Genomic DNA, 11,474 nt, shown 5'->3' with positions numbered 1-11,474 from the left:
GAGGAGGAGGAGGAGGAGGAGGAGACTGAGGTGGAGCCAAAGAAGGAGAGCAAAGCTGAGGAGGAGGAAGAAGAGGAGGAAGAAGAAGAGGAGGAGGAGGAGGAGGAGGAGGACAAGAAGGTTGACGTTCCTGCCGATGGCGGCTCCCCCCTCCGAGAGCACGTCCACAAAAGCGACGTGTCCAAAACCAACGGTCACGTGTCGCCGCCACCGCCGCCCCTGCAGGCCCCGCCCACCCCCGGGCTCCTCCCCCTGCAAGCTCCGCCCCCCTCGCCGCCCCCCGACCCCCCCCTCTGCCCTCTGGTGGAGTCGGAGCTGAGCTACACGGACCGCGACCTCTCGCTCAGCTCCGGCTATGAGCTGTACAACGGCGAGACCGGCGAGCCGCCGCTGACCAACGGCGCCGGCGAGCGCCATCGGGGGGCGCCGCCCCTCTTCCCGGACCTGCCACTGGACCCCGAACCGGGGGAACCCGACGGCGGAGCGGCGCGGCCGCCCGACAGCCCCGCCGCCGACCGCAGCCGCACCGTGTCATCGTCCAGCACCGGAGACGCCCCCAAAGGTGGGCGCCGGGCGGCCATCTTTGATTTCAACAGCAAAATCGTGGTTTGTTAACCCTTTCCCTCCCGCTTCCCCAGCAGTGCGGGCCCGGGCCGCCGACCTCCTCATCAACCCTCTGGACCCGCGCAACGCCGAGTCCATCCGCGTGAAGATCGCCGACCTCGGCAACGCCTGCTGGGTGGTAAGACGACGGCGGCGGGAATAGCGCTTGCAACCGGCTCGGTTGCTAGGATACCAGCTGTGTTTCGTCACAAGGAAATGATTGTAGCACTTTTAGTAGGATCACGTTAGCCATTGGCTGGTGCAGGTGGCAGTAATTTGGACACACACACACACACACACACACACACCCACATACACACACACACACAGACACACACACACACACAAACACACACACACATACACACTTACTTACACACTGGTGAACTGCACGGAGTGCTGCCGTACTGCTGCTAGCTGGTTAGCGACACCTCTCACCATGATGTTTGTTTTGATCTGGTTGGGGGGGCGGGGTCAGGGAGGTGGGCGGGGTCGACCCCGAGTGATCCTGACCAATAGGATGTCATTCTTCCGCCGCGCAGCACAAGCACTTTACAGAGGACATCCAGACCAGGCAGTACCGCTCCATCGAGGTCCTGATCGGCGCCGGCTACAGCACCCCTGCTGACATCTGGAGCACGGCCTGCATGGTACGCACACACACACACACACACACACACACACACACACACACACACACACACACTTCAAATCCTCACATCAGTGCAGCTTTGGCCCTGAACCCCCTTCCCTTTTTGCCCCCTTGCAGGCCTTCGAGCTCGCTACTGGAGATTACTTGTTCGAGCCGCACTCCGGGGAGGACTACTCCCGCGACGAAGGTGAGCGCGTTGCTCCCTGATTGGCTGAAAGTTAAGAGCGTGCAAACCAGATCGGACAGCTTGTAATATGTTGCACAAGAGTTATAAGCGCGTTATTAATGTGTAATAACCAAACGTTGGCGCTGTGAATTGCTCGCGTCTAGCGGTGATGCTAAGCTAACTAGCCTATTAGCCTGGATCTCAACTAGCAGCCCCCCTCCCCCACCCCCTCCTTCTTCTGTTTCCTTTCCTGTTAGCCCCGCCTCCAGCCCCCCCCCTCCTATGGATGTTTCATAAACAGCTATCGCTTAAAAAGCGCCGCTACGTCGGCCATCTTTCTTTTTTAACTCCCCCCCTTTGAAAATCCTGTGCGTTTCTTCATCTCTTGATTAATCTCACCTTCCCTCTCTCTTTGCCCCCCCCTTTCTGCCTCACTTTTGGGGTCCCCCCCCCTCCCCGAACCCCAGACCACATAGCCCACATCATCGAGCTGCTGGGCTGCATCCCAAGGCACTTTGCGCTTTCCGGAAAATATTCCCGGGAGTTCTTCAACAGAAGAGGTAGTTCTGGTGGCGGGACCGGCACACACACACACCTGACGGACACACACACTCACACACACACGCACGCACACGCGGGGCCGGGATGAGCTCCGATGTGGTTTCCGTAAACCACGTGTTGTTGTGTGTGTGTGTGTCCGTCTGCGGTATGTGTCGGTCTCAGGGAGGCGGTGCGGTGTGTGTGTTTGACGTGCGTATGTGTGTGTGTGTGTGTGTGTTTGCATGCACTGTTCCCCCCCCGTGACGTGTGTGGTGGGTGGGCAGACCACATCGCTCTGATCACCGAGCTCCTCGGGAAGGTCCCACGCAAAGTGTTCGCTGCCGGAAAGTACAGCCGGGAGTTTTTCTCCAAGAAAGGTAACCGCCGCCGCCGCCGCCGCCAGGGGGGAAAGGGGCGGGGCTTCACCTGACCACGAACGCACCTGGAGCAGGTATTTGTAGGCCAGTCTGATTCCAGGTACGTGTCCTTCATTACTCACCGAAACAACCGATAAATTGAAGAAAACATTGGATGCCACTCAACCCTTTTTAAAATTTTAAAATGAATTGCTACGGTGTATAACCTTTTTTTTTAATTTCTTAGTTTGGATAAACAAAATATTTGTGTTGCATTTTTTTTTTAAAATCAGTGAACAACTGCAGAGAAAATGAAATTTCAACATGCAAAAAATATTTTGAAGATGTTGGATTTGAAGGTTACTTTTAAGCAAAATATTCAATGTGTATATAAGTCCTTGATTTTTTATGATCTTTTATATTATATTATCCACCAACAGCAAACCAAAAATGTCGTTCTCTCTCCGTGTGCTGTCATCCTCTGTGCAGCGACGAAAAACATTTTAATTTTATTTAGATGTTACAAGATCCCCCTAATCTTCAATTACATTTTAAAAATGAATGAACTAGATTAAAATATATTTTGATTAAATACTCAAAAGACTCATCAGAGGAGTCTGAGTCACAAGAACCTCATTTATATCTTCCAATCAGACTGCTGCTTTAAAAGTAGGGTTTCAAATCATTATTTAAAATAAAATAATAATTGATAAAATGATAATTATAAAAAATATGTATCATATATATGCTGGTATTGTCTAAAATACATACATATATATATATTTTAGACAATTATTTGAAATCCAAAAGGGGTCAGGATGTGTTTTGAATTTAGAAAAATGAAATTGAAGATGAAGATAGTTTTTCTGATGTTATTGATCCATTATTGGTCAGTGAAGGTCTCGGGTGGACGAGGTTGTCCAGGTGTCTTTGGGCAGTAGTAGTAGTAGTAGTAGTTGTAGTAGTAGTAGTAGTAGTGGTAGAAGTAGTACTAGTAGTAGTCACAGTACACGTGGTGTGTACACAACGCGTGGTCCGAGGAAGCCGGTAAGTGTGACCTTTCTCCCTTTGGTTCTCCTCCTCCTCCTCGTTCTTCACCAGACCCTGGTCTTCTTCTTCCCCTCCGTCTTGTCCATACATTTTATGTTAAATCTGAGCCGGAGGCCGAGGTTGCTGGATTTGTTTCAAAACACGAGAAAAGTAACTCTTGGAGAACCGGGCGGCTGGTAAAGTCTCAAGCTGGTGTAACCACACAGTTATAACATGGTAATTACACTATAATAACCGATTACTTATGACTTGTTTTGCACACAAAGTTAGCATTTATATTAGTCCTAATGAGTGATTACTGACACACTATAAGAACACTTATTACTCAATAAGTTACTTGTTATGACACTGCAATAATAACCTGTAATAACAAGTAATAACTTATCACTGTGTACTATTACTCAGTAATAGCAGTAATTACTTGGTGACAATGTTATAGTAATGAGTTATTACTGTGGAATAACCAGCAACAACTGTTATTACACAGGATTAACCTTTGATGCTACGCGTTATTACACAGTAGTAAGTGTTATTACTCAGTAATAACAGTAATATGTTGGCGACAATGTTATAGTAATGAGTTATTACAGTGGAATAACCAGCAACAACTTTTATTACACAGGATTAACCTTTGATGCTACAATAACTTACGCGTTATTACACAGTAGTGTCATTACTCAGTAATAACAGTAATTACTTGGTGACAATGTTATAGTAATGAGTTATTACAGTGGAATAACCAGCTACAACTGTTATTACACAGGAATAGCCTTTAATGCTACAATAAGTTACGTGTTATTACACAGTAGTAAGTGCTATTACACAATAATAACTGTTGTTACTGTGTAATAACAATTATTCCATAGTGTATGTAGTGTGCTCCATCTTCTGGACCTTGATAGGTCCGATCTTCCTCCTCCTCCGGCGTTTTCTTCCCCGATCTCTCCGTCGGCCCTCCTCCCATTCCCGCCGTCGGCCCCGGACCCGTTGATACGACAGCCGCCCCTTCGACTTCCCCCCCGACGGTTGCCATGGCGTCCGACCTCCCTCTTCCCCCCCCCAATTGCAGGTGAGCTGCGGCACATCACCAAGCTGAAGCCGTGGTCGCTATTCGACGTGCTGGTGGAGAAGTACGGCTGGTCGCACGAGGACGCCGGGCACTTCACGCACTTCCTGCTGCCCATGCTGGAGATGGTTCCGGAGAAGAGGGCATCGGCCGGAGACTGCCTCAACCACCCCTGGCTCTGCTCGTAGCCCCGCCGCCTTGACGGCGTGGAGCTCAACCTAAACACCAAGAGTAGATCTTCACACACACACACACACACAGGCCACTCTTCCCCCCTCCTCCCTCCCCCCCCCCCCCCCCCCTCCCCCCCCCCCCCCCCCCCCCCCCCCCCCCCCCCATGGAAGGTGGAAGGAGCGCCGTCGCCCACTTCCTGTCCGCCTGAAGGAGCTGTCCGGGACTCAAAAGATGGACGGCTATTTTTAGATGCACGGAGAGACCGGCCAATCAGCACGAGCGGCGGGCGGCGTCCTTGGAGTTATGCATTTCGTAAATGTTCCCTCCATCAACCCCTTCTGGACGTGTGATATTTACCCCACACCCTTCTCGCCCCCCCCCGACCCGGGGTTTTCTACTTTGTCTTCTGAAACGAAGGTCACCTGGGCTCGTCTCCATGGCGACAGACATCTGACAGCATCTTTCCAGAACTCAAACTCTTAATTTTATTGGGGGCGGAGGGGACCCTGAGCCCACCGGACCGAAAACATCGCCCCCTATTGGCCAATGAGAGAACTGCACATCTCTTCCTTCCTTGTCACACACACACACACACACACACACACACACACACAAATTCCACCAGTTAGTCCGGCTGCCTATTTTTTTTCGCAATAAACAAACAAAGGAAAAAAAATCAAATATAAGTAAATGGTATTTTTAAAAAAAATAATTAAAGAAAAAAACAAAAAAAAACAAACAAACAAAGAAAAAAATAAAAAACAAACTATTTAATTGATTATTTAAAAGCAGACAGACGTTTGTCTGGCGCTTGTGACCGTGACAGTCGTCTTCTCCTGAGGTGTTCGTCCATTAGGTCCTTTTCTCCGGGGGGTTGTTATTACATGGTTATTACACTTTTTTAACCCCCCCCCCCCCGACTGGAAGGCTTCTGTTCCTGACGGTTTAGAGAACAAACTGCAATAAAAGGCGTGGTGACTTTACCCCCCCCCCCCCCCCCCCCAGCCCTCTCAGCTGTTCTTCCCCGATGACGCCGACGTGTCGTCTGTCGTTTTGTTTTCTTTTTCTTTCTTTTTTTTTTTTTTTTTCATGGAAAGATTTAAATAAAAACCGTAAATCCAACTTTTCTCCCGATGGTCGGCTGGAACGTGGTGATCCGAATGTACGCGCGTTCACTGGGCGGCGGCGGACAGCAGCAGCGGCCTGGCGAGCTGCAGGATGTCCAGGTCGGGGTCCAGCGAGCGACCCAGGCCCTCCAGCACCATGATGGCGAAGACGATGGACGCGAAGTTGCTCTCCAGCTTCACCTGCGGCGGGAGGGGATGCCGGTGAGCGCCGCTTCTCGGGCGGAAAACTTCTCGGAAAACCGGCCGGGGCTCCATGAGGTTTACCTTGTGTTTGATGAGCAGGCCGAAGACCCTGGAGAGCAGCTCGGCCACTTGGATCTGAGAAGGAAACAGCGAAAGGGACATCGCCGTCACCGGCAACGGGGCCAGGACATTTCCCAGGTTTTCCTGATTTTGATTGTTTGTGGTGACAACATTGTCACAACGGTGCTTCAGTTACATTTCATTAACCGGATAAGATTGTTATTACATGGTAATAACTGTTATTACATAGTAATAATTGTTATTGCATTGTAATAACACATTGCTCTTCACTATAACACTCATTGAATTGTAAGAAGTGTCACGATGATGTAACAACACTCTACGCAATACACGCTTGTCACAACACCAATGTTAGTATTATCTAGTTATACTAATTCCATTGCTACGTGATAATACAAATGTTATTATGACGCCAATGGTATTACTCCACAATAACACTGTCATTACTATGAGACAATACTCGCGTTGTGATGCAATACACTTGCGTAATTACTATGTAATAAGGCTTGTGTTATGACATAGTAATAATGTTTGTGTTATTACTATGCAATAATGCTTGTGTTATTACTATGTAGAAACAGTAATGATATTTCTATGTAAGAACACTGACTTCATGATTAGTTACCGCCACCTAGCAACACTTGATACTGACACTCCTGTTACTACCATGTAATAATGCCAATTTTATTACTACACGGTTGTAACTGATGTTACCGAGGTTTTGGCCGGAAAAGGCGAGGCGTACCTTCCCCAGGGAGAGGGTGCTGCTGAGGGCGTCGTCCACCAGCTGGGCCATCTCGCTCTTGAACCGAGGCACGTCCCGGCACTCGCTGGCGCGGGCGTGATGCAGGATCAACTCGGCGGCGCGCTCGCCCTGCGGGCCACAACGGTCAGCAGCACAAATCGAAGGCTGTTTTCCACGCAAAAGCTATAATCGCTCACCTGCCGCAGCGCCACGGCGGCGAAGACGGCCTTGAAGTTTGCGAGGTCGCGGCCGCTGAGCTGCGCCACGATGCCGGCGTCCAGCAGCACCAGCTGCAGCGGGCAGGCCTCGGGCCGCGGGCTCACCACCACCGTGTCCCACAGGTCGGTGAGGGTGGTCCTGCCCGGGCCGGGCGGCGCGTCGCACCGCTGCACCAGTATGTTCCCCGGATGGAGGTCGCCGTGGACGAAGTTATCCACGAAGACCTCGGGAACGGTCGTTAAAAGTCACGGGACGGAGCAACAGAGGGAAAGTCAGCGAAAAAAAAAAAAAACAATCTCACCATCTTCAGCAGCGTCTCCACCCCCATCCTGGCGATCCTGCGCTTCACCGCCCGAGGAACCTCTGCGCTCAGGTAGCTGGAGATGGGCTCGCTCTCCTGAAGCGGAGTGTGGAGTCAGAGGCTGGAGAGCAGGGGGGGGGGGAGGAGGACCCGGCGGGCGCGGACTCACCTCGAAGGTCTCCACCAGCACCGCCCTGGTGACGAACGGCCGCAGCGGAGTCGGGAACTTCACGTGCTCCATGCCGCGGAAGTTCTCCCGGAAACGCTCCATGTTCTCGGCCTCGAAGCGGAGATCAATCTGGAAAGTCGCACTCCGCTCAAATGCTTTTGTGTTTTCCTATCCTCTTTGTTGGAGCAATGTTATTACACGCTTACTACGCGTTTGTTACATGCTTATTACTCACCCTGTAGCTCAACGCCCGCTGCAGATTATTTGTCTCACCTGCTTTGACATGAGCTTCCCAAACTCGTCCACTATCTCGCACAAGCTGAGCCACCTGAGGCCGGGCAGGAGCTGCAGGGCCCAGCTGCCGGCCTTCATCAGCATCAGGTCCATCGCCACCTGGCCGCGGATGCCCGGGTGGATCACCTGCGGATATCGGGGGATCGACTGAAAATTCAATTCGAATTAAGAATCTCAGCTGAGGTCAAGTGTGACGCCGCCGGATGCACAGTCGAGGCTTTAAAACACGGTAACCCTATTACAATGTTATTACACGGTAATAATGCGAAGGTGTTATTACATAGTAATAACATTAGGTCAAGACGGTCTCACTTTGATGGCCACGGGGATCATATGGTCCTTCTGCGTGCCGCCTTCTTCTCGCAGGCTCCCCCCCCGGACGCCATCCTCCTCCTTGGCGCCCCTCCAAAGCCGCAGCAGCGAGGCGGCCACCCCTCTGAGGCCGGGGATCTCCCACGCCGCCAGCAGGTCCTCCTTCTCCATCTCCTCCACCAGCGACCGGAAGGCCGGGTCCTTCACCCGGTCCGCCCTGGCCCAGCCCCGGTACACCTGGGCCACGCAGCCGGACCCCACCGGCTCCTGGCTCTCGAACACCAACGCCCCCCTCCAGCCGTCCCCAAAGGCCCTGCAGAGGCACCGCGCGGTGTGGGCCCACGGGTGGGGGCGCACCTTCACGTGGAGCCTGGAAAAGCGGTCGCAGAACTCCCGGGGGAAGATGTCCCGCCTGGTGCTGGCCCACTGGCCCAGCTTGATGAAGGTGGGACCTGAGTTCTCCACCACCCGCAGTAGGACGTCCAGCCAGATGGAGGCCCAGCGGGTGGAGACCCAAGCGAGGGGGGAGAGGAGGAGGAGCGGGCCGAACTTGAGGAGCAGCACCAGGGCTCGGACCCCGAGCCGAAGTAAGAACACAAGTCTGTGCACCTGGATTCTCACCAGGGACTTCCGGTCAGGGGGTCGAGTCCGGAGCGAGGCTTCCTGGCACCGGGCCGTTCGGGTGGAACTACCGAGCGCACCCCAGCACAGCAAGGCCACCTTAGGTCCGTTAGCGAGAATCGGACACTTCTTCCCCTGGCGCGTCCCGGAACGCTGCACCAGCCGGATCCGGGTGAAGGAGCCCGCTCTCTGGAAGCCGGACCTCAGCCGAAGCAGCGCCCCGGTGCAGAACACCAGTGACGCCATGTCGACCCGGTCCAGACGCGGATCACTGCAAGGTGGGGAAATACGAGGCGGCCTTGAACGCCTCACTCATCAACGCGATTGTAGCCGTGATGCTAAGATGCTAGCAGACGCAAGGGGTAAATGTTGTAAACGCGACTCCGACGGCGTACTTATCGTGATAAAGCAAACACGAACGCATACTACAGCCTCAACCGTCCATTTTGCAGAGGTTGCCATGATCGCAGCCACAAGAAACGGAAATTTTCATTGGAAACGGCGTCTCGGAGAAACACCGGGGCGCCTTACACAGTATCGAACTGCACTTCCGGGTGTGACGTAGATCACTGCAGATCACGTGGTCTCGCCTTAAAGGGACAGAACGCGGGGACCGGAAAGTTGAATCCACTCTCATTCGTATATTTTTTGATTTTTTTATGGATAAAAGTTTGCGCTTTTCTTTGTGATGATACTCTGGGCAGATTCAAGACCTTTTTGTACACTATTACATTCTCCGTCGCATCGATTCGAAGCTTAAACGGGTTGAAATTTACTCGTCCAGTGGCGTTAAGCTGCTGCAATGACGCCATGTGACCGGCAGATGGAGACATTTTACATATTTATTGTCTGCCGCATAACCTTTCTAAATTCATACAAAAAGACAAAATAATACTTTATTGATCCCCATTGAGGAAATTCGAGAGTAAACATTAAAAACTGTTCTATTCATTTCATGTAGTTTTACTCCTGTTTCTTTTGTTTATCCCTATGCTTACTCACTACTAATCTGAGTAAACACCCGGTGCATAACAAAATGTTTTTCCTTTGGCGGTATGTGCGTAAATGAAAAATTCACTCATTCATTCATTATCCACCGCTGATCCTGCACTCAGGGTCGCAGGTACGCTGCAGCGTATCTGATCACAGAGGTGAGAGGTGAAACGTCATCAAGGGAAGAAAATCCAGTTGTCTAGTTTGCCATGAGAAAAAGATTTTGACAAGAAATAATGTAGAGACGCACAACTGTTCACTCTGTCATTCACACGTAGGGTCTTTGGAGAACCTCCTACATGTGTTTGGACTAAGGGAGGAATCCGGAGAACCCTTAATAAGCACAGAAATGTGGTAACCCAACTTGGGACCTTCTTTCACCGCCCCAAAACACATGTATATCTATACAAAATGAAAATAAGCGCGGCAAAGGAAGTCCAAATCCAGCTCCCTAATCAACGCAGGTGTGTGTGTGTGTGTGGGAGTGTTCAACAACACACCCTTTGTCTTTCCCCCTCGTCTGCTGGAAGTTTCCGCACTTCCTGAGAGGATACTCTCGTCTTCCTGAGCACAGCTCCACAGCGACTCGGGGGCCACTTTATTATTCCAAGGGGTGTCCTTGCGACGAGGCTGACACACCGGGGGAAGGAGAGGGGGAAGCGAGGGCTCGCCGTCGCCTCCCTGCGGGCTGAGAATCCGTCTCGGCTGCGTTCCCAGTCGCGGTATGTGTCCTCCAGACGCTGGGCTCCGTCCACTCCCCGACTCCCAGCTGCAGGCACAATGAAAATTGAGTCTGACAGATGTTACCCGTCCCCACACCCTTCCCGCCACTGCTCTTGCATCTCGGAGGCGAGGTCAGCGCCCGGCGAAGGTCAGCGATGGTGTTACCGGGCGTCCATAATGGTGTCTCTCAAATGTTACATTAATAAGTTTAAGATGATATCTGTTGATAGCAGTTTCTGCCCCGGATCACATCCACCCATTGACACACCGAGGCGCTTCTGCCCCTGCCTGCAGGCTCCTCCATTGGCGGGTATGCCTGGTTTGCAATTGAGTCATAACCGTCCCAAGGTACCAGCTTTACTTGAAACGTATCCTTCATTCCCGGTCAACGTCCTGCCGAAGGCCAGGAATCAAACTACCAACCCCTGGAGGTCTGGCTCCTCCTATCTGTTTTTCCTTCTATTGGAGGGTATGCTTGCTCTGCCATGTGAGCCGCAACTGACCCCAAGTATCGGCTTTACGTTAAACATATCCTTTATGTCCAATCAGTGTCTTGCTCAAGGGTACTTCAGTAGGCAAAGCGAGGAGCCAAGAATAAAACCACCAACTCCTGGAGGGTTAGCGCCTCCTATCGGCTTGCCCCTTTATTGGCGGGTGCCTGAGCCACCCCAGGGACGCAGCTTTACTTTAATGTATCCTTGATCTCCAGTCAGTGCCTTGCCCGAGGGCACACAAGGCCAGGAGAAGCTGGTAATGGAACTGCCAACCCCTGGAGAGTTAGCTGCTGTTGCCCTCATGCCTCTCTATTGGAGGGTATGCCTGCTCTACCAAGTGAACTGTAACCGCCCTCGGGTAGCAGCTTAACGTTAAACATAACCTTTATTTCAAGTCAGTTTCTTGCCAGAGGGTACTTCGGCAGGTATGCAGAAGGAGCTGTGAATGGAGCCCCCAATCCTGGATTGGGGGTATGCCAGCTGAGCCGCAGCTCGTAAACTGTCACTTTTGGTGACGTTTTACAAGGAATGGACTCGAGGTGTCCTTGGGGTCACCGCGATGGACTCGGCGAAGACGGCCTGCGGGTTTCGGACAGGTTAACGAC

At 51.9% G+C, this 11,474-nt stretch overlaps 2 protein-coding genes across 12 annotated transcripts in view; one reads left to right on the top strand and one right to left on the bottom strand.

Moving 5' to 3' along the window:
• srpk2 (SRSF protein kinase 2) overlaps window positions 1-4,621 on the top strand; it is a 23,727-nt gene extending 19,106 nt beyond the window's left edge. For 4 of the 11 annotated variants that reach the window (XM_086149409.1, XM_086149404.1, XM_086149403.1 and 1 more), the window contains exons 10-16: window positions 1-562; window positions 639-742; window positions 1,146-1,253; window positions 1,373-1,442; window positions 1,889-1,981; window positions 2,246-2,338; window positions 4,437-4,621. The exon at window positions 1-562 is cut by the window's left edge and continues 263 nt beyond it. In XM_086149409.1, coding sequence (XP_086005535.1) covers window positions 1-562; window positions 639-742; window positions 1,146-1,253; window positions 1,373-1,442; window positions 1,889-1,981; window positions 2,246-2,338; window positions 4,437-4,621 — 1,215 coding nt within the window. The remainder of the gene's footprint in view (window positions 563-638; window positions 743-1,145; window positions 1,254-1,372; window positions 1,443-1,888; window positions 1,982-2,245; window positions 2,339-4,436) is intronic. The other 7 variants (XM_086149412.1, XM_086149406.1, XM_086149411.1 and 4 more) reach the window with 5 other exon arrangements.
• Window positions 4,622-5,362: 741 nt separating this feature from the next.
• Window positions 5,363-9,196, bottom strand: adck2 (aarF domain containing kinase 2). The gene is made up of 8 exons (XM_086149413.1): window positions 8,039-9,196; window positions 7,706-7,852; window positions 7,433-7,561; window positions 7,264-7,359; window positions 6,941-7,186; window positions 6,744-6,872; window positions 5,999-6,052; window positions 5,363-5,914 (listed from the first exon to the last, which is right to left on the bottom strand). The coding sequence occupies exons 1-8, from the start codon at window positions 8,903-8,905 to the stop codon at window positions 5,780-5,782; spliced, it is 1,803 nt and encodes a 600-aa protein (XP_086005539.1). The 5' UTR covers window positions 8,906-9,196; the 3' UTR covers window positions 5,363-5,779.
• Window positions 9,197-11,474: the final 2,278 nt, after the last annotated feature.

This window comes from Fistularia commersonii, chromosome 7 (assembly GCF_037954325.1).
Source record: "Fistularia commersonii isolate RoL2024-O1a breed Wild chromosome 7, RoL_Fcom_v1.0, whole genome shotgun sequence".
In the NCBI taxonomy this organism is placed as follows: domain Eukaryota; kingdom Metazoa; phylum Chordata; class Actinopteri; order Syngnathiformes; family Fistulariidae; genus Fistularia; species Fistularia commersonii.
The sequence above is the reverse complement of the archived record's forward strand: the minus strand, read 5'-3'. Positions and strand labels throughout refer to the sequence as shown.